This window comes from Nycticebus coucang, chromosome 14 (assembly GCF_027406575.1).
Source record: "Nycticebus coucang isolate mNycCou1 chromosome 14, mNycCou1.pri, whole genome shotgun sequence".
In the NCBI taxonomy this organism is placed as follows: Eukaryota; Metazoa; Chordata; class Mammalia; order Primates; family Lorisidae; genus Nycticebus; species Nycticebus coucang.
Window position 1 is genome coordinate 84,968,431 of NC_069793.1, and position 27,876 is coordinate 84,996,306.

At 36.8% G+C, this 27,876-nt stretch overlaps 1 protein-coding gene across 1 annotated transcript in view; it reads left to right on the forward strand.

Annotated features, from left to right (window-relative positions):
- The window catches only part of LOC128565270 (Putative N-acetylated-alpha-linked acidic dipeptidase), a 69,981-nt gene that overhangs the window by 30,325 nt on the left and 11,780 nt on the right, over positions 1–27,876 (forward strand). The window contains exons 7-13 of the mRNA XM_053561616.1: positions 1,254–1,347; positions 7,100–7,198; positions 7,985–8,070; positions 10,558–10,677; positions 13,279–13,361; positions 15,114–15,177; positions 19,581–19,648. Of these exons, the coding sequence (XP_053417591.1) occupies positions 1,254–1,347; positions 7,100–7,198; positions 7,985–8,070; positions 10,558–10,677; positions 13,279–13,361; positions 15,114–15,177; positions 19,581–19,648 (614 nt within the window). The remainder of the gene's footprint in view (positions 1–1,253; positions 1,348–7,099; positions 7,199–7,984; positions 8,071–10,557; positions 10,678–13,278; positions 13,362–15,113; positions 15,178–19,580; positions 19,649–27,876) is intronic.

Consider the following 27,876-nt stretch of genomic DNA (forward strand, 5'->3'; position numbering starts at 1 on the left):
ATCTACCCAGAAGGAAAAAAAAAATCCTTTTATCATAAGGACACTTGCACTAGACTGTTCATTGCAGCTCAGTTTACAATCACCAAAATGTGGAAACAGCCTAAATGCCCACCAACCCAGGAATGGATTAACAAGCTGTGGTATATGTACACCATGGAATAGTATATAGCCATTAAAAAAATGGAGACTTTACAGGCTTTATATTACCCTGGATGGAAGTGGAAGTGGAAGACATTATTCTTAGTAAAGCATCACAAGAATGGAGAAACACGAATGCTATGTATTCAATTTTGATACGAGAACAATTAATGACCTAGTACATGGTGGGGGAGGGGGTGGGGGAAAGGAAGAGCAGAGAGAGGGAAGGAGGGTGGGGGTGGGGTCTCGGCGTGTGACACACTTTGGGGAGCAAGACACAATTGTAAGAGGGACTTTACTTAACAAATGCAGTCAGTGTAACCTGGTTTCTTGTACCCTCAATGAACCCCCAACAATTAAAAAAAGAAAAAGAGTTCAGTTCAATACATTTTGAAAATTATGTACACTTGCATCATCCAAAATGAGATGTCATGGCCTTCCCATCACTTTAGGAAGTTCTTTTGTGTTCCTTTTTGGTCTATTTTCACTGTACCTTGCAGAAATCATCTTCTAATGTCTAGCAACACCTATTTGTTTGCCTGACTTTGAACTTCATGCAAGTAGAATCAGACAGTGGGTTTTTTTTATGCCTGGGGTATTTCACTCAGTGTAGTGATTTGAGCTTTTCCATGTTATTGTGTACATTAGTAAGTAGTTTGTTACTTTTAATTGTTGAGTAGCATTCTATTGTGGGACTGTACTATGGATTGTTTCTTCATTCTGTTGTGGGAAACATGAACTATGCCTACTATTTGGCTGGTATAAATGTGGATGTCTGTAAACAACTTTGTACATGTCTTTCTATCAGCATATGTTTTCATCTTTTCTTGAGTAAATACCCAGGAGTGGAATTACTTTGCCATAGCGCACATTTCTGTTTAACATTACTTTTCAAAGAGTTATCATAAGTGATTGTATGATTTTAGACTCTCATAAGCAATGGATGAGAGTTTTATTTGTTCCACATTCCTGCTGAAATTTTGAATTTTCAATTTAAAAAAAATTAACAATTCTAGTTCACATGAAATGAGAACATGTTTAGTACGATTTTACATGAAGCCATTTGAAAGGTACTGAGTTTTTATTGAAAGTTATGTTCTTTTTTTTTTTCCTAGAATATGCTTATAGGCATGGAATCACAGAGGCTGTCGGTCTTCCAAGTATTCCCATTCATCCAATTGGATACTATGATGCACAGAAACTCCTAGAGTAAGTTTGTAGGAGCAAATGAATGGGGATTGTTTGGGTAATTCTCATTGATAGTTTTCAAATGTATTTTGCTTTTATAAAACTCCATTATTTGGTACTGAAATTCTCTGAGATGATGAAGCACAAAATTTTACCACCATTTTATAGAATGACGGTTCTATTCTGGAATTTACTATTTATATATCTAGTGTGTGACAACTGTGAAAATTAGCTTTTCAGATCACTAGCTGCAGCAAACATAATTGATGAATTGATGTAGCCCCTGTGCTTTGAAACCCATCTCCATTTCTGCCAAGGCCATGCTTCCCATGGGTGTTCCCTTGCAGTGACTGAGTGTGTCAGGGTGGCTAAAACAGACCCATTCTGGAAGGCACAGGACTCCTTTAATGTCAGGCTATGGCCCCAAAACTCCCTGATAGACTTCCTCAAACAGATGCTGCAACCAAACTTCTTTCTTTTCTTCCTCCCTTTCTCCTTTACCCAGTATCAGACCTACTTGGCAGTCTTTCTCAGCCTTCCTTGGTTCCCTCATTATTTCCCTTACAGGCCTTTTCCCTAATAAGTCTCTTGTCTATTCCTTTTATTGTGTTCTTGGAGGACCCAGAATAACACACTGTGAGTGCAACTTCCATTTTGTTTGTATTTCTGTTCCTCTTCCCCTTCTGCTTTCCTTGTTGAAACGTCTCCATTTTCATTATGGTTTAGCCTATTCTTGGAACTCCTTCCCCTCCCTGTGCTGTTTCTCCTATCTGCAGGTCTCTCCTCCTCCATGATTTTTTTAGGAGGGGAGAGAACACTGACTGTCCTGGAAGTGAAGTTGGCAGAGACCAAAAGTATCTGGCTAGTTAGTCCTTTTTCTTCTTTGAGTTCATTGCATTCTTAATCATTTAATTTCACTATTTATGAGAATGCATGTTATGACCTTGTGCAAGGCTCTCATTTTTACAGAAGAGGTTGACATCCAGAGAGCTGGAGAGATCTGTACAATTTAAGCAGACATTAAGGAAGTACCCTGCTTGTTCTTTTGGGGGGGAAGGAGGGCTCTCAGCTTTACATATCCATTAAGATTCAAGACCATGGTACCCTCAAAAGGGTATGCATTTGCCTAAAAATATTTATAAATAAAGTCTAGTACTCAAGACATTTAAAAGATGAAAGTGATTATAGTAGTACTTGTAATGGTGGAAAACTATAAACAACACAAATCTGCAGCAATTGATGAGGAGTCAAATATATTAGTGGCTACAATGGTACATGAAGTCGTTAAAAGATAAGTTGTACAGGAATATTTAGGGTTGTGAAAATATGCTTGTTTAAAAAAGCAAATTTCAAAACAATATATATAACAGTATAATCTCTGTTATATAAAAGTTAAAAAAATGAATCTGTGTTGCCTTTGTAATTAGAAAAAATAATGCATGAAATCATATAGCAATGAATATAAGATTTATTTAACCAGGTCTACTATTTGGCTGCCCCAAGTAAGTAGGTCCGTGTTAGCTTGCCCTAACTGTATAGTACAATTACTTACAAATGCAGTTTATCTCAAATTATTTTGTCAGCTTCTGTAAGTCTTTTGATAAAAGTAATCACCATTAATAATATGACTTCTACAGGCAAGTACATTTTGTATTAAAAACACAATAATTAAAAATAGGACAGGGCAGCTCCTGTAGCTCAAAGGAGTAGGGTGCCAGCCCCATATGTCAGAGGTATTGGGTTCAAACCCAGCCCTGGCCAAAAACTGCAAAAAAAAATAGGACACTTGCTGTTTCTTCATTCATACTTTTCAAGGTATAATGAAACATTCTGCATAATTAGAATTTGGTTTTTAAATTTCTTTTTAAAAAGCATACACCTATAGTCCCAGTTACTTGGGAGGCGGAGTCAACAGGATCACTTGAGCCCAAGAATTGGAGGTTGCTATGAGCTGTGATGGCACAACACTCTACTGAGGACAAATTAAACTGTATCAAAAAAAAAGGGGGGCATACAATTTATTTATGAATTTGGCTATAAAAATTTGTTTCCTGCTGTACACTTAACTTGGGAGAGTGCCAGTTGTCCCTGATAATCAATTCTCAGGTTCCCACAAGTGGTTAGCAGTTTAACATTCTGTATTAATTAGAAAAGACAGTGTTTAACAAATTGGATATATCATGAAATGAAAGTGTATTAATAAATTTGTGAGAAAAAGAGGAGAAATAGAATGTCATATAATGGCCCAAGAATACTGAGAAATTAAGAAGTTGATGAAAGGTGAGTTATAGTAAAATAAAATTGTATATTGACTTTGGTGGAAGAAAAAGGAGAAATCCTGTAGGTTCCCTTCTATTCTTCACACTTATATATATATATATATTTTTTTTTGTAGAGACAGAGTCTCACTTTATGGCCCTCGGTAGAGTGCCATGGCATCACACAGCTCACAGCAACCTCCAACTCCTGGGCTTAAGCAATTCTTCTTGCCTCAGCCTCCCAAGTAGCTGGGACCACAGGCACCCGCCACAACGCCCAGCTATTTTTTGGTTGCAGTTCAGCCGGGGCCGGGTTTAGAACCCGCCACCCTCGGCACATGGGGCCGGCGCCTTACCAACTGAGCCACAGGCGCCGCCCTCTTCACACTTATATTAAAGAGAGTGATTGTGTGGTTGTTACCTGTCTTGTTGAGTAACTCCTGGGATGATAATGACGTAACAGCAGTAGTAGTATAGCCTCTGTCATGCATGGAGTGCTGACTATCCACAGTTCCTACTGTGCTGAATGTTTTACATGCCTTTTCTCAACCCATAAAACCACTGTATGAGTTAATAATGTGATATTCATTTTATAAATAAGAAAACCAAAGTTCAGACAGTAAACAATAGAGCTGGGACCCAGACTCATGTCTGGTGCAAAAGACAGCCTTTAGAAAAACTACTCATTCTTTACTCAACAAAACAAGCATTTTAGGCACCTCTGTCGGTCATGACATCGTCTCATTTTTATGCCTTCGCTCAGGAGACCTTTAATAGCTTCCGATGGTCCATTCACTCGTGGAGTATTTATTTATGGAATGATTTTTATATTTCAGGCACTGTGGTAAAAGTATGAATTACATATTGGCTTTGTTCTCAAGGGCTTCCCAATTTATTATAGAAGCTCACAGCTTAATACACATTACATGATAAACAGCAGGATTCTGGCATGTTGTATCCCCTCGACAATTTAGGTCCCGTGATATTTTTTTAAAAAATTAAGCTTATTTTGAGATAATTGCATATTCACGTACATGTAACAAGTAATACAGTGAGTTCCCATATGCCAATTGCCTAGTTTCCTCTGTAATAACATTTTGCAAAATATAGTACAAATCACAATCAAGATAGGTATATTGATACAGTCGAGATACGAAACATAGGAATCCCTCATGTTGGCCCTTTAAAGCCACATCCACTTTTCTCCTGCCCACCCATTCATATTCTCTGAACTTATTCCTCAGCAATCTGTTCACTTTTTCTATCATTTTGTCATTTCAAGAATGTTATATAAATTAAATCATTTATGTAACGTGGGATTTTTTTTTCCCCAGCATAGCTCTCTGGGGAGTTGTTGAAGGTGTGGGTATATGAATGGTTTGTCTCTTTTTATTGCTGAGTAGTATTCCATCATATGCTGGAATCACCATTCATTTAATGATGCACCAGTTGAAGGACAATTGTATTGTGCCCAGTTTTTGGGGGGTGAATAATGAATAATGGTGCTACAGACAATCGTGAACAGATTTCTGTGTCAGCATAAGTTTTCATTTTTCTGGAATTCATTTATTTATAGAATGAGAGAAGAATCTAAACAGATTAAAATCTTAGTAACATTATTGACTAAAATCTCCATTCTCTGTAAGTGTGTGGTATTTCCTTCATCACTACATTAGATTCATACAGATAACTATTAACTGTGTTCTATTCTAGTCATCTCTCTATCTGTCCTTTTGGGGGCACTGCAATCTCAGCTTTATATTTTATTGTTTTATGGGCATATGGACTAGTCATTAACTTTCTTATGGTATAATGTATAATTGCCTACAGTTATCTCTGATGGATTTACCTTGTTTTTCTTTTTGGTTGTTTTTCTAATTTTTATTTTGAAAAGGAAATGTATTTACAAAGTTCAGAATTCAAAAGGATTTACACTAAGATTTGCCTCTTATCCATTTTCGCCCCCAAGGCAACCAATATTATTAGGTGACAGCATAACTGTGCAGAAATATTTTATGTATAATCAAGCTTATGTATATTCTTTACTTGCTTTCTGGAAGTGTTTTGCATATTTAATATGTGTGGTTTTGAGTATGGGCTAAGCGTTCTACCGATGTAAAATGACCCTTGTGTTACTTAATGCTTCTCATATAAAATTTTATTGTACATAAATATAAATTTTATAGTATATTACTTGATACTCTGTGTATTAGACAAATATCTTAATGAGATAGGAAAAAGTGAAATTTTTACTCTTTATTTTAATTATTTTTTCCTGAGAAGATAATCTTATTGACTATTTTCTTCCTGCATGTGTGGTAGATTCTAGGTCAAATTGAGCTGTTTACATTTCCTCAGATAAATAGGTACAGAACTAGGGCCTGTGTACAGGCACAGCAAAAAGCAGAAGACGGTAGAGTGGGCTGCATTGCAAAGCCTAGAGGGCATGAGAGTGTGTGACAGAGAGAAAGTCATCAAAGTCAGATTGAGATTTTTTTATTCTGTATTTCAGTATAATTTCAAATAATGACATGGATTCGTCCAGGCCACTCCTTAAGAGGAACTGTATTCTAGGTTTGGAATATTCATTTAACAGGAACAAAATGGTCCAAGATGTCTGTTTCTGCCTTATAATTGAATTTTCATCAACATTTAGTTACAGTTAAGGTAGAAATTATTCACTTTGAATTCTTAGACAGTTTCTTAAGTTGGTTTGGAACCCCAATCATCTATCTGCTGCTCCTTAGTGAAAGTATGTTTGGCTCCATGCCCAAAGAAAGAATAAAGTCAATTCTGTTCTTAACTCAGGGAAGGCAGATATGTCAAAGATAAACTAGGAGAATTACCATTTCTTAAACATACCATATTGTCTTTCTTAGTCACCTGTTAAAAGATAACCAGAGGCTAGTGGCATATATTGGGTAGAAATGCCTGAATCTTTCTTTTTGACTTTAAAAACATCAGTGCAAAGTTTTTAGGGGCTATTGAAGTAAAATTATTTCCTTACTGTTCCTTTCTTTTTAAGAGATGTGTGAAAGTACTTTGTAAAGGATGACCGTATACATATTAGGAATATATTTATCAGTGGGAGAAATTACCTAGTGGGAAATTCCAAAGAGTTAAACATCAAGATCTTTCCTTCTTCATGGCTTGGTCCAGAGAGCACTTTTACAAGAACATGTTTTACTATTTAATGCTGATAACACAAAGTTAATATTATTAGCAATAATTTGAATCCTAGCTCTACCTCTTACCAGTTGCATGAATTTGGTTGTATTGTCTAATTTCTCTAAGCCTCGTGCTCCTCTTCTGTGAAGGTGGGGGTAGGTAATGCTATTTCATAAGAGTTTTGTAGTAAGGATTAAGTGGCAAACTATATACAAAGCACTTTGCACTATCTTTGACTCATTGGAGCTGTCATGAGCAGAATGATCACGAGGTGAATTCACTGAAATTATTACTTTCTACATTAAGGTTTTCCTTCAGTTAATAATATTTGTTTATGTGTCCAACAGAAAGATGGGTGGTGCAGCACCACCAGATAACAGCTGGAAAGGAGGACTCAAAGTGCCCTACAATGTTGGACCTGGATTTGCTGGAAACTTTTCTACACAGTTAAGAGGCTACTTTAATTTTAACTCTTTTGGGGGGGAGCTTTAAAACAAATTGTTTTAGAAGATGACAGAATAAGTAAAATCTGTCTAGTAGCTGCGGGGGTTGGGGGGAATACACAAGTTGAGCAGGGAATACTCTTATATTAGCAAAATTGGCCAATTTAATTTTTTCTCCAGAAGGAACACAGTTGCCTTCAACCTTCTCCCTGAAATTTCATTATCCAGGGAAGCTTAAGCTCATAAGGCAGGAAGGAAGACAGGACTGTCACCATACCTCAACAGACTTTGTCACAAGCTCTTGACTGTCCTTCAGTTCTATTAAATTTCCAAAGAGAATCATTTACAAACTATTACCTGCTCTTTGGGCCCTCAACTCTCCTAAAAATCCTTCACTACCTCTCAAAATTGCCTTTATTCTTCCATCTTCCTATATGCCCCAGAGGGTGCTATTTAAGCTTCAGCCATCTGGCTCTGCTTTGAGTCTCACTTTTTTTTTCTTTTTTGCAGTTTTTGGCCAGGGCTGGGTTTGAACCCGCCACATCTGGCATATGGGGCCAGCGCCCTAGTCCTTTGAGCCATAGGTGCCGCCGAGTCTCACATTTTGATTGTCTCCTGTGTACACTTGCATGTTAATAAATTTATGTCTTTTCTCCCTTTAATCTATTGTCAGTTTATTTCAGCAAACTCGAACCTTCAGAGGGGAGGGAAAAATTCCCTTTACCCCTAGTGTGTTAATTTATTAACAAGGTTTTTTTTGAAAGGATGTGTCCTTTATCTTTGCATTAGAAAAGTCAAGATGCACATCCATTCCAACAGTGAGATGAGAAGAATTTACAATGTGATCGGTACTCTTAGAGGAGCAGTGGAACCAGGTAAATGAATTTGCTCAACTCGATCGAGCAACTCTCATGTGCCAGGTACAGCTCCCAGCTCTGGGAGAGTGAGGGGAACACCCACAACACAAAAAGCAACTCTTTGCCCTAATGGAACCCACCTAAATATAAACTAGATAAATAGGAGGTAATTTTGTTTTGTGACACATGTCATAAAAAAAAAAGAAAAATGAATCTTTGGGTAGGTTGAGTGAATGACCCACTGTGAGTGATAAACCGGGCAGTTCTCCATTAAAAGATCAAACAAGGAAGGGTAAAGAGAGAGAGTCTGAGGGTTTTTCTCTGAATTTTCTGAATTTGTTTACCATGTACAAAGCTGGACAATTAAGTTCGCAAACTCGACTTAGAAAGAAGTGCTTCATAGCTCATTGTTGAACATCATAAGGTCACCTTGTATTTTGTACAGGTCAATACGTTCATGATAACTATGAACATCTATGTAAAAGATAGTGCTATTAAGAAATGAATCCTTTTCATAGTTTTATTTTTCACAACTGAAGTCATTGATGAAATCATATAGACACACAATATCCATAGGATTTCAGATGACCTGCTAATTAATACCTTTTATTGACAGTCTTTGTTCATTATGTTTCAGTTCAGATCCCATTAAATTGCATGTTTCTTACAAGCAGCTAGTGGTTTCCTCTAGGGATCAATATTATTGATTTTCTCCCAGTGAGTAATGAACAATATGTAACTAGCTATTGTTGGATCTTCTGAGTATCTATTGTGTGTCAGCCCTGTGCCACTGGGATGGAGGGATAAGAAAGAGATACAGAGCCTACAGTTTAGGAGGGAAGCCATACACTTCAGTGTGTGAGAAATGTTTTACCAAATTTGAAAAGATGCTGTGAGAGCCGGGTAGGCAGAGCAATTCTCTCTTCCTATTGAAAATAAAAAAAATGTTCATGGAAGGAGAAAATATTTGAGCTGTACCTTAACAAAAGGTACAGCTTGATCAAACTAAAAAGCTTCTGCACAGCCAAGAACACAGTAAGTAAAGCAAGCAAACAGCCCTCAGAATGGGAGAAGATATTTGCAGGTTATGTCTCCGACAAAGGTTTAATAACCAGAATCCACAGAGAACTCAAACGCATTAGCAAGAGTAGAACAAGGGATCCCATCGCAGGCTGGGCACGGGATTTGAAGAGAAACTTCTCTAAAGAAGACAGGCGTGCGGCCTTCAGACATATGAAAAAATGCTCATCATCTTTAATCATCAGAGAAATGCAAATCAAAACTACTTTGAGATATCATCTAACTCCAGTGAGACTAGCCTATATCACAAAATCCCAAGACCAGAGATGTTGGCGTGGATGTGGAGAAAAGGGAACACTTCTGCACTGCTGGTGGGAATGAAAATTAATACATTCCTTTTGGAAAGAGATATGGAGAACACTTAGAGATCTAAAAATAGATCTGCCATTCAATCCTGTAATCCCCCTACTGGTCATATACCCAGAAGACCAAAAATCACACCATAACAAAGATACTTGTACCAGAATGTTTATTGCAGCCCAATTCATAATTGCTAAGTCATGGAAAAAGCCCAAGTGCCCATCGATCCACGAATGGATTAATAAATTGTGGTATATGTACACCATGGAATATTATGCAGCCTTAAAGAAAGATGGAGACTTTACCTCTTTCATGTTTACATGGATGGAGCTGGAACATATTCTTCTTAGTAATGTATCTCAAGAATGGAAGAAAAAATACCCAATGTACTCAGCCCTACTATGAAACTAATTTAGGGTTTTCACATGAAAGCTATAACCCAGTACAACCTAAGAATAGGGGGAAGGGGGAAAGGGAGGGGAGGGAGGGGGGAGGTAGGTAGAGGGAGGGGGATTGGTGGGATTACACCAGCGGTGCATCTTACAAGGGTATATGTGAAACTTGGTAAATGTGGAACATAAGTGTCTTGGCACAGTAACTGAGAGAATGCCAGGAAGGCCATGTTAACCAGTGTGATGAAAGTGTGTCAAACGGTCTGTGAAGCTAGTGAATGATGCCCCATGATCATATCAATGTACACAGCTATGATTTAATAAAAATAAATAAATAAATAAATAAATAATAAGTAGTAGCGAACAAATAACTTCCTGTGTGGCCACGATGTTCTAAAAATAGTGAAAACAAAGTGGTAAGTGAGGTAAGAGAGGAGTCGTCCAGGAGTAATTGAGAAGTATGGAAACATAATAATTTTATACATTCTTTATTACTTACATACAGTACTTATAGTAACACATTGAATGGTGTTTACTTCATCACATCTGTGCTCCCTTCGATAAAGAAAACATACATTAAAATGACTAATAATATGTTTCTTCAAGTCTTCGGGAGACTTCTTGTCTTTCTTTGAGTGATGAGTGTCTTTGAATCTAGATGCAGTTGAGTTATTTGCAATTTGCTCAGTGACTGACCTGAAATGACAAATAATCTTGCAATGATGCTTTCTAGACAGGTATGTCATTCTTGGAGGGCACCGAGATGCATGGGTATTTGGTGGCATTGACCCTCAGAGTGGAGCAGCTGTTGTTCATGAAATCGTGAGGAGCTTTGGAACACTAAAAAAGGAAGGTAATGTAAACAGAGAGCACAATGGCCAGCTTCTCTGCGCCTCAGTTTAGTCTTCTGTAAAATGAGTGTATGATTACCAACTCAGCCGTGGTAAAAATACCAATGCCATCATTAATGTTGCCTGCTTAATTGTAGTTTATTTTTGCATTTATTCATATAGTATTTATATTATTGATATTTAAATGCTATTTATATAATTTAATAAGATAATAATTAAAGTTAAATGATAATCTGAAATAAAGGAATCATATTGCTATTGGTGTCTCTTGGCACCTAAGAAGATGAAGATGATCTTATCCTTTGGGAGGACACACCAGAATAAGCTCATAAGTCAAAGCTTGCTGGTGAGAGAGCTGTCAGCAAGCGTTCCTAGGGCTCTTTCAGCCTCACGTCTCAGGGTGAGTGTACTGAGTAACTAAGAAGACTGAAGCTCTATTTAAAAAGTGCTGGTCTCACTTCCTAATGGGATTCTATCCACGGGTTGTTACCTGTATTTCCATACCCCCGGCCCTCATGTGCTCTTACTGAAATTAGCTTTATACTCTTGGCACCATCACTTCAGTCATTTTAGAATCTTCATGTGAAAACCAAAATGAAATTTAGTTCAATGTTTGCTTCCGAAAATAATCTTTACACATCAAGAGCAGAAAGACCACTCTCTTTGCTGACCCTGCAAACAAGGTGTCTGGGGGCAATAAAATGTGAAAATATGCTAAGTTTGTACAGTACTTATTTTCTTAGAGAAACTGTTTTCACATGTGGTATCTATTTTGAACTCATAGCAACTGGAATGAAATCTACCTAGTTCTGTTCTTATAGATAAGTTAACCAAGGTTTAGAGATTAAGAAATTTGCCCAGGGTTATAAAGCTAGTGTGTGGCCCAAGGAAAGAACAACGGCTCCAACTCAAATTTGTGGCTACCAATACATAAAACCATGAAGTCTCTATTTCAAATAAGTTACAACGGTGCTCCGTTCCCTTCTCCACACAGCTGTCTTACATTTTAAGAAAATAAAATAATGGCGTCCTGAATTTACATAGCTCATAAATTACTGTTTAATGTTACTGCAAAGACTTTTAGGATTTAGAAAGGAAATTCCTGTGGTAAATACAGAACATCACTGCAGCCATTATAGAATATGCCAAAAAAGTAGAATGATGAGGAATATTAATTAATTGGAAATGTGGATAATACTATTAACAAAAGACAAAAATAAAATATTGGACTCAATAGCTACAGGTATACATTCTTAAGCAGACATAAAATGTTTACTAAAATAATGACAAATTATAATTTTTGCAGCACATACTAAATGCTTTATAAACATTTCATTTATTCCTCCTAGTGATCAAGTGCTATTTTCATTTTTCACTCTGTTATTTCTGGTAGGCAAATGAAGAAATAGAAGCTTAGTAAATTTGAATATCTTTCCTTCAGTTACTGGGGTGAGAGAAATAGTGTTTGTTTTGAGAAAGAGTCTTACTCCGTCACCCTTGGTAGAGTGCTGAGGCGTCCTAGCTCACAGCAATCCCAAACTCCTGGGTTTAAGTGATCCTTTTGCCTCAGGCTCCTGAGTACCTGGGACTGCAGGCGCTGCCACAAATCCCAGCTATGTTTTTGTTTTTTCTATTTTTAGTAGAGATAGCTTCTCACTCTTTCTCAGGCTGGTCTGGAACCCCTGAGCTCAAGCAATCCACCAGACTTGGTTTCCTAGAGTGCTAGATTTACGGGTGTGAGCCATGGCACTCAGCCAAGAACCAGGGTTTGAAACAATGTCTTTAACTCTAAGATCAGTATTTAAAACCTTTGAAGGTATGTATATGACTTCCCTGCTGAATTCTGTAGGTTGCAGCAGCAGCAGCAGCAGCAGCAGCAGCAGCCGCCGACGTTGCTAATGCTAACCAAGCCCCTTGCTGACCAATTCTGGCAGAGAACGCAGTGAAATCATACAGCCAGCTGACATTGAACAACTGTTGTTTTGAAGCTGAACAACAGGAAAGAATTCTAAAGGATTTTCTGTCAGTAATATTTGCTCTTAGAACACCAACTCCATCTAGAAAGTTCCTCTTTCATTCTAGGCAGCCGCAGACCACCAGTGACTTCCTATGCAAAGACAATAAAAAAAAATAGCCGGGCGTTGTGGCCGGCGCCTGTAGTCCCAGCTGCTCGGGAGGCTGAGGCAAGAGAATCGCGTAAGCCCAAGAGTTAGAGGTTGCTGTGAGCCGTGTGATGCCACGGCACTCTACCCGAGGGCAATACAGTGAGACTCTGTCTCTACAAAAAAACAAACAAACAAAAAAAAAAAAAACAAAGACAATCATTATAATAAACCTATTAGAATATTTATAATACTGTTGGATTTTTACTGTGTCTGTCTTTCCCCCTTTTCGATAAAACTGTGGTATTGTGTTTTGGCACATCTGCTTTAAAATCTTACAAGAGAAAATGATGTAATAAAGATTCTCACCACGACTTAAACTCTTCTAAAACAGTGAAGTTTTTTGTTTTGTTTTGTTTGTTTTTTTACACTGGAGCTTGGTAATGTCTTGAGTATGTCAAGAGTTTTTCTAGCATTCATATATATACATACATATTTTAGGATGGAGGCCTAGAAGAACAATTTTGTTTGCAAGCTGGGATGCAGAAGAATTTGGTCTTCTTGGTTCTACTGAGTGGGCAGAGGTTAGTAGTTCATTTTCTACAATATGATTTTTTTTTTATAATAATTAAGTAGTTAGGACTTAATTTCATATAATATAAAAATAAGAAGTATTTTTACATTATGTGAGAATATATTCAAAGTGTTTTTCTAAACAATCTGAAGCAACCTATTCTTGTTTAAAATGAACAATATAAATCTCATTCTTTGAACTTTTTAGAACCACTGAATATCATTTATGAAAATGAATTTATCTTTATTTCCTGGGAATGTGATAATAAATAAGTAGATATACTAGAAACCAAACATGAGACCATGTTTGGCTTTTATCATGATATTTTTTTAGAGGTACGGTCTGGCTCTGTTACTCAGGCTGGACTGCAATGGATTATTGGATTACTCAGGCTGGATCATATCTCACTGCAACCTTGAACTCTCAGGCTCAAGCAATCCTCCTGCCTCAGCCTCCCAAGTAGGTGGGACTACAGGCACACACCTTACCCAGCTAATTTTTTTCATTTTATTTTGTGTACAAATGAGGACTTACTTTGTTGCTCAGATTAGTCTTGAATTCCTGGCCTCTAGCAATCCTCTCACTTCAGCCTCCCAAAATGTTGGTATTACAGCAATCAGCCACTGCACTTGGCCTGTGATTTCTATCGTAATTCCAATATAGCTCCTATAGCCAACCACATCTGAATACCCCCTGAGCCTGTACTGTGAGGTATATTTTCACATTTATCTTCTTTAATATCATAACGACCTACTCCATATTAGATCATGCTGAAAGTGAGGCAGAAGCACAAAATATTTGCCAGGCTGCTTAAAGAGTAATTTTACATGCAAGTACAGTTGGCTTTGTGTAATAGAAACATTAGCAATAAGATAAAGTTTATTATTTGTATAATGTAAGGTTATTATTTATTCCATGAACTTCTAGTCATGCTACAAATATTTCTGTGGTTTATTTTATTCTCCAAGTGTTATGTGAAACCCTGCAAACTTCAGTTTTCTTTGGAAAAAATAATGCTCCTGTAGACCTACTTGAAGCTTTTATAAGAAAGAATTATGCTGGTGTCTGGAAGAGCCTAGATATTTTGATGGTGTGATTTGTTTCTTTCAACTTAGTTTATTCACACCGAGTTTTATTTCTTTTTCATTTTCTTCCTTACAATCAGAATGCCTAGGAAATTGCATGTTTTAGAGCTTCAAACCCCATGTTGATGTCTCAAAAAAGTCTGCTGTATATTTTTTTGTTCGTGATTGTTCTTAATTATCAACAATCACCACTAGATGGAGACATCCTGACAGTCAAGTCATCCTACTTGACTTCACTGTCCGGGTACAGAAGCATGATTTAACTTTATATACTATTTTTCAAACTCCTGAATCAGGCAAGATTCTCTGCTTAAAACATGAGATCTTCATGGGAAAATTTTCACTGAAAAGTTGTTCATGTTTGCTGAGGGAAACTCTTGAAGGATAAACTTAAGCAGTATGGTTAAGAAATTAACTCATTTGCCATCTACCGCATATGTGCAGACTTCATTGTAAATGTTGGGTCTTTAAAAGTTTTGCTTGTTGTTTCTTACCACTAACGTTTATTGAAATTCTTTCAAACTAACTCTTTTGAGAATCTTTTATGTCAAATTTGTGGTTAACACTGGTCAACTTAATTTAGAAATCTTCATTCAGTAAATGTAGATGTGCATTTGGGGTTGGGTGCAGCAGGATATGACTATATGCTTATTATTTTCTTTCTTTTTTTATTATAGGAGAATTCAAAACTCCTTCAAGAGCGTGGTGTGGCCTATATTAATGCTGATTCTTCTATAGAAGGTGAATTATTGGTCTCCTAAAAAATTATGTGATTATGCTAGATGCAGTGGTTTAATTTATAAATGAATACATTAATAAGAAGTCCATTAATATGAGGTTTAAGGAATCTAGTGCTGTTTTCTGAGGCTGTTGCCTCCGACCCAGCAGTATGTGAGCCCCAGTTGTGAGCCCCAGTTTTTTGTGTTTTTTTTTTTTTTTTTTGCTTTCTTCCTTTTTTTTTTGCTTTGAACAATAAGTGTATTTATTCAGGAAAGCAGCATTCTTTGATTAACTTCATCTGGCAGATTGCCTTTTACAGGATGTCCATAAAATTCATGTGCAATTTAAAATAGTATTGACTATATCACATGTTATAAATTAATATGTTATGGACCCGAACAGTTGTATGATTTAGAATGGGGTAGAAATAAAATTTAAATTTTAAATTTAACTCCAAGTTTCATCATGATATCATGTATACAGATAAATACTCATTTCCAATATTTTCCTTTATATTAAGTATTTCTTTTTTTTTTTTTTTTTTTGAGACAGAGTCTCAGTATGTCGCCCTAAGTAGAGTGCTGTGGCATCACAGTTCACAGCAACCTCAAACTCTTGGGCTTAAGTGATTCTCTTGCCTCAGCCTCCCAAGTAGTTGGGACTACTTGGGACCAGGCACCCATCACAACGCCAGGCTATTTTTTGGTTGCAGTTGTCATTGTTGTTTAGCAGGCCTGGGCCGGGCTCAAACCCGCCAGCCTTGGAGTATTGACTGGCACCCTACTCACTGAGCTATGGGCACCGAGCCTGAAGTATTTCTATTTGTAAGTGTTTTTATCACTTCAACAAATATTTACTGAGCATCTACCTCTCCATGAAATGCACTTTTCCAGGGATTCATAGGAGTTAGACCTTAGTAAGGAATGGTCTTTTACTTAAAAGTTTATGGCTCAGTATAGACAATAAAATAAATCAGTTTTGGATTATACTATGTATGGGTACTACTATAAGAGGGATACAATCATCTTGCTCTGGGAGTTCAGAGAACAGTGTAATGGCAACTTCAGGAAAGGCTTAAGAAATGGGATGGGCTTTTGAGCTAGGCCTTGAAGAATGAATGTCCTTTGAAAAAGCAAAGTGTCAAACTAAATGAATCCCAGGTTCATTTCCGGGAAAATGAAACAGTCCATTGTCACTATGCTCCAGCTCCACTAATCTTTCTATTCCCAGACCATACTCAACATTCCAGCCATTGCAACTGCTGTTCTCTACACTCAGATGGCTCTTCAATATTTCTCTACCTGTCTGAGTCTTGCCCTTACCTTCTCCTCCGAGATGTTTTTTTCAGGAAATTCAGATATTTGTAGCACTCACCACTGTCATTATTAAATAATTTTGTGTCTTACAAACTGCTTCTCTGAGTAGACTAAATTCTTTAGCAAGGAACAGAGAGCATCTTTCATGTTCACTCCTGGATTCTTAATACCTTTTTAAATCAGAAATTTGTGGCTTGGATGCAAAAAAGGTGAAGGAATAAATGAATGAAGAGTGGACTTGGAATATTTTCTTTAGTGTATTAGTGAATTTGCCCCATCCATGATTGAAGGTACATAGTACCTTGAAAGAGTCACAACGTTTTCTTCTTCGTCCATGCGTCTGAGCTACATTGTCCCAAAGTTAGTCAACGTGGTGCATTTCAGTTGCCTTTTCCTCTCCTTTTTGGTTAGTGGCTAAGAGGCTGCCCTTTGATGTCAGACTGCTGGGATCTCTTCCTGGTCCTGCCACTTCTTGTGTGAAGTGTGTGACCTCAGGTTGTTGCTCACTGTTGTCTCAGTTTTCTCCCCTCTAAGTGGACTTACTAAGAGCACCTCTCCCAGAGGCTCTGGTAAGGGCAAAAGGAATTGCTACCCTGTTCCCCCGAAAATAAGACAATGTCTTATTTTAAGGTGTGCTCCCAAAGATTCGCTAGGTCTTATTTTCAGGGGACGTCTCATCGTTCCTGTAAGTAGGTCTTATTTTCAGAGGATGTCTTATTTTCGGGAAAACAGGGTAGGTGCAAAGTAAATGATAAAAAGTGTTAATTTTGATTATTATCACTACTGCTACTTAAAACACTTAACCAGATGAAACCTGTGCACTATTCAGAAGAATAACATACATTCTTTATTCCAAACTTATGTTCTTTAAATTTAGAACATATATTCCAAACGTGTATTCTTTAAATGTAGAATAATGTTCTATTTATTGCTAGGTTTTCAAGATTAGACTTTTCATGTATTTTTTTAAATAGTGGGTTTTGCTAATTATGTCCTTCCTGAGCTTGAAAGGCTTCCTTGTGTACCCATAATGTTCAAAGACAAGAACAAAGGACGCATAAGGTGCTCTATCATTAGGATGTCACTTATTTCACTTTGTTTAATATGTGTATTTAAAATGTCGTTAAACGTACATTTTTCAAATGACACAATAAATCATATATTCTTTTGAATTTCTTAGGTTAAAATGCAAAATAAATAAAGTAAAAATCCCTACATAAACCACTCTCAAACTTAATCCTTCCTTGAAAGGTACCTCTGGCCTCAGTTTGGGGTGTTTCTATCATGTTGACATTCATGTATAGAATTTAGCTCACACAAAGGACCCTGGTGTAGTCATAAGTGCTTGTCATGTAAAAAATGAGTTAATGCAATAACTCTGTGATGTAAGTGCTTTTGTTATCTCTGTTGTATAGGAAAGGAAACTGAGACTCAGAAGGGTTAAGTTACCTTCCCATGATTTCTTAAGCTGGTGCAGGGTTGGGCTTAGACTCAAATTGACTTTTACTTTTCTCACCACTATACTCTTTTGCCTCTCACTACCTTATATGGTGTTTCAGTATCACATTACAGTGAAGTTGTTTTACAACTTACCTTATTCATTCAGCCACATATTATGGAAAACTTCCTTTGTCAATACACATTGATCTATTTCACTTAAAACAAAAACAAAAACAAAAAACAGCTGAGCACAGTGCACGTAGTCCCACCTGTAGTCCTAGCTACTTAAGAGTTTAATGCAGGAGAATCTTGTGAGCTCAGGAGCTCAAGGCCAGCCTGGGCACGATATAGTGAGACTGTCTCTGAAAATAAAATAAAATAAATCAACAACAGCTAAAACTTCTGTGTATTCAGTAGTACAGTTTAGGTATCACTTCTCTTACTGGTGGAGAGATTGCTTCAGTTTGTTGTAATAAGTAGCCTTTTATTTATATGCCTTTTCTATATGAAATGAGGGGAGGTAGAGAGCTCTAAGTGTAATTGTTTGGTCCTGATAAATGGTCTTTGCATTTTAATAAATGCTACCAAACTACCCTCCTTTCCAATTTACATTCTTGTAAGCACTTCTTCTGTTTTTAAAATTGCATTGGCTATTTGGTCAGATTTATTCTTCCAGAACAGTCTTAGAATTCTTAAATTAACTATTCAAGTTCCATAAATAATTCTGCTGTGGTATCATTATTTTTAAAGCCTGGACTTTGACTGTTCCCAGATATAGATCTTAAGCTTTGGAATATAAGTTACCTGCCATCCTCTGAGTATATTGCATGCTTTTACATTTCTGGGCATTTATACAAACTGTGTCCTTCTCTGTGAATGCCATTTCTTTTTTGGCCTGTTTCCGTCTCTAGAAAACTCAGTTCAAGAGTCTCCCCCACAGCCCTTGGTGAAGTTGTGTTGACTCTCCCACAATCTGTTCCAGAGTCAGCCACCCCACCCTGCACTCTGTGGCTCCCAAGAGGCCATCGGTCCATGAACTGCTGCGGAATGGGGACTCTATTTGGGACTAAACAGAGAGCACCTGGCTCATAAATTCATTGTCACAATAAATATTTACTGGATAGGTGTTAAATACTAGGACCATGATAAGCACAGGCGATATGGCAGAAAATAAAAGACAGCACCTGCTTCCATGGGACTTACAGTCTACCTGGAGGGGGGATAATAAAAAGACAAGTCCTTAGTATGGAGCAATATGGGAAAAAGAAGCAAAGGTCAAGAGAGAAAGGGAGCAGTTGGCATGGTGGGTGGAGACTATTTGAGGTAGAGTAGTCAGGGGAAACCTCTCAGAAAATGTGACATTAAGCCAGAGGAGGAGTGAGTCGTGCAGATGATAATGCAGACCACTTTCCAGGCTCAAGGAACAGTGTGTGGAAACACAGTGGGGGAGGGAGTAATCTTGAGCAGAGCAGGAGGAGGATTTGGGGACTGGGGATTGTTTTCTTCATGACACTGGGGGCCATGCATGGTGAGGATGATGGGGATCTGTTGGAGAGTTTTAATTGAATTTAGGTTTTAAAAAGATGGTTCTGGCTAGGGAGTCTTTGAATAAAAGAATGAGAGAATGGAGCGAAGTACAAAACAATCTGTCCTTTCCTTATCTTCCAGGAAACTACACTCTGAGAGTTGATTGTACACCACTTATGTACAGTTTGGTATACAACTTAACAAAAGAGGTAAAAATAATTACATACAACTTAAGATCTAAATTCTACAAATGATGTTTTCTTGAGGTGCTACTATGTTGTGAAATGATGTTGTTTTATATAACATAACTCATCTTTATGTTGCATAATATCCACTCCTTCCCACATCACATTTAATAAACAGTTGAAAACCTATTTTACCTCCATTGCCCCCACACCACTGTCCCTGTGAGGCAGCCTGAGGGTGGCCTTATGTCCGTCTCCATTTTGAAAATGAGGAAACTGAGCTCAAAGAACGTCAGCCACTGAAGTCCTCAAATTACCGAGTAGCTGAGCCAATACTGGTCCTGTGGTTAAACTTCTTAATTTTAAAACTGGACTATATTCCTTAATGTAATGATACCAATTTATTCAGGACCCAAGAAAAGTTAAAAATTCTGATTGAGAAAGAGTATGCGTAAAACTACCAATTGCTGACTTCCAGGGGCAAACCAATTTGGAGCAGTGGCTGAGGGAAACCCTGTAGCTCCCTTCCCAACTTTCTGCCTCGTCTCCAACTTCCAGCTCCCCTGAGACTGGCTGTCAGCTCAACATTCTTAGTTTGTTCAACGATAGAAGATACTGAACTAGGCAGAGTGGTGGTGCCTAAATTCTGGTAGGAGTGATAGGCAGCTCTTCACTTAAATCCTCTTGCCTCAAAAATCTACTAGTCGTGGTTCAAAAGTTGCCAATGGTGAAGGAGTTTTTGCACAATAGATGAACTGGAGAGAAAACAAAACCAAATATTGTTCATTTAATAAAATTACCAGTTAAAATGTAATTACCAAGAAAAACACAATTATTTTCCTTCAGATAGGGATTATAAATAAAACCAAAATATCATTATTAAGCTTTGGTTCAAAAGGATGAAATTTAATCATACACCATATATATATCACATATCACATATATAAATATATATATTCCATATATATATTATACATAAACTCCTATAGGGATTTAAAAAATGATTTGAAAATATCAAATCATCTAGTTAAATAAGAGGTTCATTATTTGCATGCAATTTTACCAATTACTATAAAACATATAAAATGTATATGTATGAAATATATACCACTATTTATGTAATTTAAGATAAATGCTGAGGAAGCTTGGCAGTTACTTTTGTTTACTAGTTGGATTGGTGGCACCTGTGACAGTTACAAAAATGTTATCCTCTAGGTCAGGCTTGAAAATATGTGACTTGAAAATTTTTATTTTTATTTTATTTTGAGAGAGTGATTTGCAGTTATTTCACTTTTTGCTGATAAACTGACAATTTAATAGTATATATGTTTGTATACTAAATTTGCATTTCTTAGAATAAATGGAGTTATACTGCCCCTTGTTACTTGTAATTTACAAGTTATGTTAACATAACTTCTGACTCTCCTCATATTTATGCAAATTTAACTTGTCTTCCCAGACTTTTGAGCATATGTTTGTTACAGCACATTACATTCTACATTTTTGTTTACAATTTCCACTAGCAGAGAGTATGCTATGTGTCTTATTGTATCCCTGGCATCTACAAAAGGTATTAAACAGTGTGAGTCCTCTGTAATTTATTTGGTAACCCAGAGATACTTTATTATGTGGAATTTTATAGTTCTCTAAAACTTGTTGTTTTAATTTCAAATTAATGTAAGGCTACATACAATTAGGTTACATTGTTTGTGTTTGTTAAATAAAATCTAAGTTGCAATTAAGGACTTCGGCCAGGTGTGCCATATACCACTACATTGTACTCTATAGGTAAGAGCGTACCACACCCCCCTCCTCTCCTACCTCCACTTTCTTGAATTTAAATGTGTTTTTCTCTCACGTGGGTGTTTGATTGTTCATCTACTAATTTCATATTAATATTGAGTACATTGGATGCTTGCTTTTCCATTCTTATAATACTTTACCTTGGAGGATATACTCCAAATCCTTCCAGGTAAATAAAAAAGATGTGAAGTCTCTAATAACCAGAATCCACAGAGAACTCAAACACATTAGCAAGAAAAGAACAAGTGATCCCATCGCAGGCTGGGCAAGGGACTTGAAGAGAAACTTCTCTGAAGAAGACAGGTGCACGGCCTTGAGACATATGAAAAAATGCTCATCATCTTTAATCATCAGAGAAATGCAAATCAAAACTACTTTGAGATATCATCTAACTCCAGTGAGACTAGCCTACATCACAAAATCCCAAGACCAGAGATGTTGGCGTGGATGTGGAGAAAAGGGAACACTTTTGCACTGCTGGTAGGAATGCAAATTAATACATTCCTTTTGGAAAGAGATATGGAGAACACTTAGAGATCTAAAAATAGATCTGCCATTCAATCCTGTAATCCCTCTACTGGGCATATACCCAGAAGACCAAAAATCACACCATAACAAAGATATTTGTATCAGAATATTTATTACAGCCCTATTCGTAATTGCTAAGTCATGGAAAAAGCCCAAGTGCCCATCGATCCACGAATGGATTAATAAATTATGATATATGTACACCATGGAATATTATGCAGCCTTAAAAAAAGATGGAGACTTACCTCTTTCATGTTTACATGGATGGAGCTGGAACATATTCTTCTTAGTAAAGTGTCTCAAGAATGGAAGAAAAAGTACCCAATGTACTCACCCTTATTATGAAACTAATGTAGGACCTTCACATGAAAGCTATAACCCAGTTACAACCTAAGAATAGGGAGAAGGGGGAAAGGGAGGGGAGAGAGGGAGGAGGGAGGTGGAGGGAGGGGGATTAATGGGATTACACCCGCGGTGCATCTTACAAGGGTATATGTGAATCCTAGTAAATGTGGAATGTAAAGGTCTTAGCAAAATAATTAAGAAAATGCTACAAAAGCTATGTTAACTAGTGTGATGAAAATGTGTCAAACGATCTATGAACCAAGTGTATGGGTACCCCATGATCATACTAATATACACAGCTATGATTTAATAAAAATAAATAAATAAAAAATACTGACCAGTTCAAATGACCTACTCTAAATCTTGGTTCGTCTTACCCAAGACCCCCATATCCTAGTGTGCATGATCAGGGGCCCAGAGAGAGAGCTGCCCAGGGCACCTCCACAAGTCGGAGAGGATAGGACTGAAAAGATGCCTCATTAGTTTTGACAAGTTACTGTACGTTTTTCCAGGTTTGTGTTGAAACACAATTTAATTAACCACCCAGCTCAGCTACCTATCTAGAGAATCATGTAAATGACTTATTTCTGTGATTTTAGAAATTTTTCTTTTTCGTTTCTTTTTTTTTTTTTTTTAGCCTTTTAGTTCTTTTTATTGCACTTTGGGAGCTAGCTAAAAATATGTTTCCATTTTTTATTTACTTTGAAAAATGTTTATTTACCCTACATGTCTGATTTCAGACTTCAGCAGTTTCCGACATGAGCCTATAAAGATCTCAATATTTTACTTTTCAGGTTTCTATTTCCTACAAATATTTGGAATAATTTGAAAATTGTTTAAGATGTTATGTGTCTCCCTGATTCAGATCTCACATTCAAATCTTCACAAACCTCAAGGACTAAGATGCAAACTAGAATGATATTTTAGAAAACAATCTGACCATTCCTATATTACTCATTCAAAGTAAGAACATGAGGGTTTACTGGTAATACTATATGCTCAGAGGAGTTTGTTATAGTGTATTATGATAACAAAAAATCGGAAACCACATAGATCTCACTTAGTAGAGGAATGACTGATTACAGGGTATGCATGCTAAGCAACATTGATCAATTCAATGAACAGAAACTGATGATATACTCTTGAAAGGATTTCCATGAAAATTGAAGAATAAAACATATTATTAGTATGATTCCATTTCAAAGCTGACATCAAGAACACCAATTTAAGTGAACCTATAATTATATTAGCATAGAAAATATTATCAAACTATAAATACCAGATTAACATTATTTTTATAAATGTGGGAAGGTAAGACTGAATAAAAGAATGGGTATATTTTATTGACTTTTCCTTTAGGTAGCTTGGTGTTGTTTGAATTGTTACAACAGATACGTTTTTCTTTTATAATCAGAAAAATAAATTTATTTTGGGAAAAATTCAAAAAAAAAAAAAAAGATGTGAAGTCTCCATATTTTTGATGACTGAATAGTAGGCCATGGTATAAATATACCACAGTTATTTATCCATTTATGGGTTGATGGACACTTATGTTCTTTCCACATCTTTGTGATTATTAATTGAGCTGCTATAAAAATCTGAATGCAAATGTCCTCATGGTAAAATTTTTTTTCTTCTGGGTAGATACCTATTAATGGGATGGTAGGATCAAATGGAAGGTCTATTTTTGGCTCTTGGAGGATTCTCCACACTTCTTTCCAAAAGAGTTTTATTGGTTTGCAGTTCCACCAACAGTGTATATGAATTCCCTTCTCTCTGAACCCACATCAGGATCTGCAGCTTTGGTACTTTGTGGTCTGGGCTATTCTCATTGTAGTTAGGTGATACCTCATGGTGGTTTTGATTTGCATTTCTCTGATGGTCAGGGATGAGAATTTTTTTCATGTGTTTGTTAGCCATTGATCCGTCTTGGGAAAAGGTTCTGTTCGTGTATCTCCACCAGTGATAAATGGAGTTGTTTGCTCTTTTCTTGTTGATTTCTTTGAGTTCTTTGTAGATTCTCGTTATTAGGCATTTGTCATTATTTGTCACATGCAAATAACTTTTTCCTTTCTGAAGGTTGTCTGTTTGCTTTAGTTGTTGTACCCTTAACTGTGCAGAATTCTTTTTACCTGGATCAGGTCCCTTAGAAACAAAAACTAAGACCATCTGATCCTCTCATCTCAATAGATGCAGAAAAGACATTCAACAAAATTCAGCTTCCTTTTTTGATAAGAACTCTTAAGAAAATAGGCATAAATGAGACATTTTTTAAACTGGTAGAAGCCATCTGCACCAAACCCACAGCCAACATCATAATGCATGGAGTAAAACTGTAAGCATTTCCACTTAGAACTGGAACCAGATAAGGAAGTCCACTCACCACTACTATACAACATTGTGCTGGAGGTCCTAGTGAAAGGAGTCAGGCCAGAGAAGGATATCAAGGGTATCCAGATGGGGACAGAGGAGGTCACATTCTGTCTCTTTGCTGATGATACAATCTTAGAGAACACCTGGGACTGAATCATGAGACTCCTGGAAGTGATCAAGAATTACAGTGAACTCTCGGGATATAACATCAATGTCAATAATTCAGTAACCAACAACAGTCGAGATAAGAATCAAATCAAAGACACAATTCTCTTCACAGTAGCCTCAAAGAGAATGAAGTACTTTGGAATGTACCTAACAAAGGATGTGAAAGATTTCTACAGTGAGAACTATGAAACCTTAAGAAGAGAAATAGCAGAAAAAGTTAACAGAAGAAAGAATATAGCATGCTTATGACTGGGAAGAATCAAGATTGTTAAAATGTCCGCACTACTGAAAGCAATCTACAGATTTAATGCTATCCCCATTAAAGCACCAACATCATACTTTGAAGAACTTGAAAAAATAGTTCTTCATTTCATATGGAATCAGAAAAAAACATGAATAGCCAATATAATTTTAAGAAACAAAAACAACTCTGGAGGCATCATGTTATCAGACTTCAAGTTGTACTACAAGTCTGTAGTGATCAAAATAGCATGGTACTGGCACAGACTTGGAGACCTTCATCTATGGAACAGAATAGGGAACCTAGAGATGAAAGCAGCCACATATCACCATGTGATTTTCAATAAACCAAACAAAAGCATACACTGGGAGAAAGAATTCCTATTTAATAAATGGTGCTCTTTAAATTTTTTGAAATGAATTGGTTGGAAAATGATACACTTGAATTTTATTAGATATAAAGTAAAAACATTTTATACCATATATTGATGTAAAAACAATTATGAGATGTTAATTGGTTTAGTTTGCTAAAAATTTTGGCACAACTAATGCTGTTATTATAGAATTCAATAATAGCTTTTTATCTGTCAAACATTTTTCAGTACGTAACATAATTATAATAAGTAAGTTTAAAAGGCCAGCTCAGATGTGTGGGTCTGCACTGGAAGGAGCAGGTTCTTTCCTGGGTGAGAGAGATGGGACAGCCCCAGCAGCTACAGGGACATGTTTTCACTCTGAAGACCTCCCATCTGTATCTTCTCAAAACAGACACAGCTCCCCACAACCTGAATTGTGTTGAGGTGAAGGAAATAGATTTGGAAAGGGTCAGGAAGCCAGGTCTTTGTTGGCTAGAACACTCCATCCCAAAGATAAAGAATATACGTTCTTCTCATCGTCCCATGGAACATTCTCCGAAATTGATCATATTCTAGGACACAAAACAAACCTCAACAGAATCAAAAGAGTATAAATTTTACCTTGCATCTTCTCAGACCATAAGGCACTAAAAGTGGAACTCAACACCAACAAAAATGTTCAACCTCAGACAAAGGCCTGGAAGTTGAATGCTTATGCTGAACAGCCTTATGCTGAATGACAGTTGGGTGCAGGAAGAAATAAAAAAGGAAATTATTAAATTCCTTGAGTATAACAACAATGAAGCTACCAAAACCTATGAGATACAGCAAAGGCAGTCCTGAGAGGAAAATTTATCACTTTAGAAGCCTACATTCGAAAAACAGAAAGAGAGCGCATCAACAAACTTACAAGCCATCTTATGGAATTGGAAAAAGAACAACCTAAGCCTAAACCCAGCAGAAGAAAAGAAATATCTAAACTCAAATCAGAGATCAATGAAATTGAAAACAAAAGAATCGTTCAGAAAATTAATGAAACAAGGAGGTGGTTTTTTGAAAAAATAAAGAAAATGGATAAACCTTTGGCCAGATTAACTAGAAATAAAAGAGTAAAATCTCTAGTAACCTCAGTCAGAAATGATAAAGGGGAAATAACAACTGATGTCACAGAGCTACAAGAGATTATCTCTGAATACTACCAGAAACTTTAGCCCAGAAATTTGGTAATGTGAAGGAAATGGATCAATATTTGGAATCACACTCCCTCCCTAGACTTAGCCAGGAAGAAATCGAGCTCCTGAACAAACCAATTTCAAGCAATGAGATCAAAGAAACAGTTCAAAAACTCCCAACAAAAAAAATGCCCTGGTCCGGATGGCTTCACACCAGAATTCTATCAAACCTTCAAAGAAGAGCTTATTTCTGTACTGCAGAAATTATTCCAAAAATTCGAGGAGGAAGGAATCTTCCCCAACATGTTGTATGAAGCAAGCATCACACTCTGATACCAAAACTGGGAAAAGACTCAACTAAAAAGGAGAATTTCAGACCAATTTCACTAATGAATATAGATGTAAAAATTCTCAACAAAATCAGCCAGTAGATTACAGCTTATCATCAAAAACTCATACCTCCGGCTCCATCCATGTAAACATGAAAGAGGTAAAGTCTCCATCTTTCTTTAAGGCTGCATAATATTCCATGGTGTACATATACCACAATTTATTAATCCATTCGTGGATCGATGGGCACCTGGGCTTCTTCCATGACTTAGCAATTATGAATTGGGCTGCAATAAACATTCTGGTACAAATATCTTTGTTATGATGTGATTTTTGGTTTTCTGGGTATATGCCCAGTAGAGGAATTACAGGATTGAATGGCAGATCTATTTTTAGATCTCTAAGTGTTCTCCATATCTCTTTCCAAAAGGAATGTATTAATTTGCATTCCCACCAGCAGTGCAAAAGTGTTCCCTTTTCTCCACATCCGCGCCAACATCTCTGGTCTTGGGATTTTGTGATATAGGCTAGTCTCACTGGAGTTAGATGGTATCAGCGGTGCATCTTACAAGGGTATATGTGAAACTTGGTAAACAGTCTGTGAAGCTAGTGAATGATGCCCCATGATCATATCAATGTACACAGCTATGATTTAATAAAAAAAAAAAAAACTCATACCTCATGATCAAGTAGGTTTCATCCCAGGGATGCAAGGCTGGTAATATATGCAAGTCCATAAACGTTATTCACCATATCAACAGAAGCAAAACCAAAGACTATATGATCCTCTCAATAGATGCAGAAAAAGCATTTGATAAAATCCAGCATACTTTTCTAATTAGAACACCAAGGAGTATAGGCATAGGTGGCACATTTCTTAAACTGATTGACGCTATCTATGACAAACCCACAGCTAATACTTCACTGAATGGAGTAA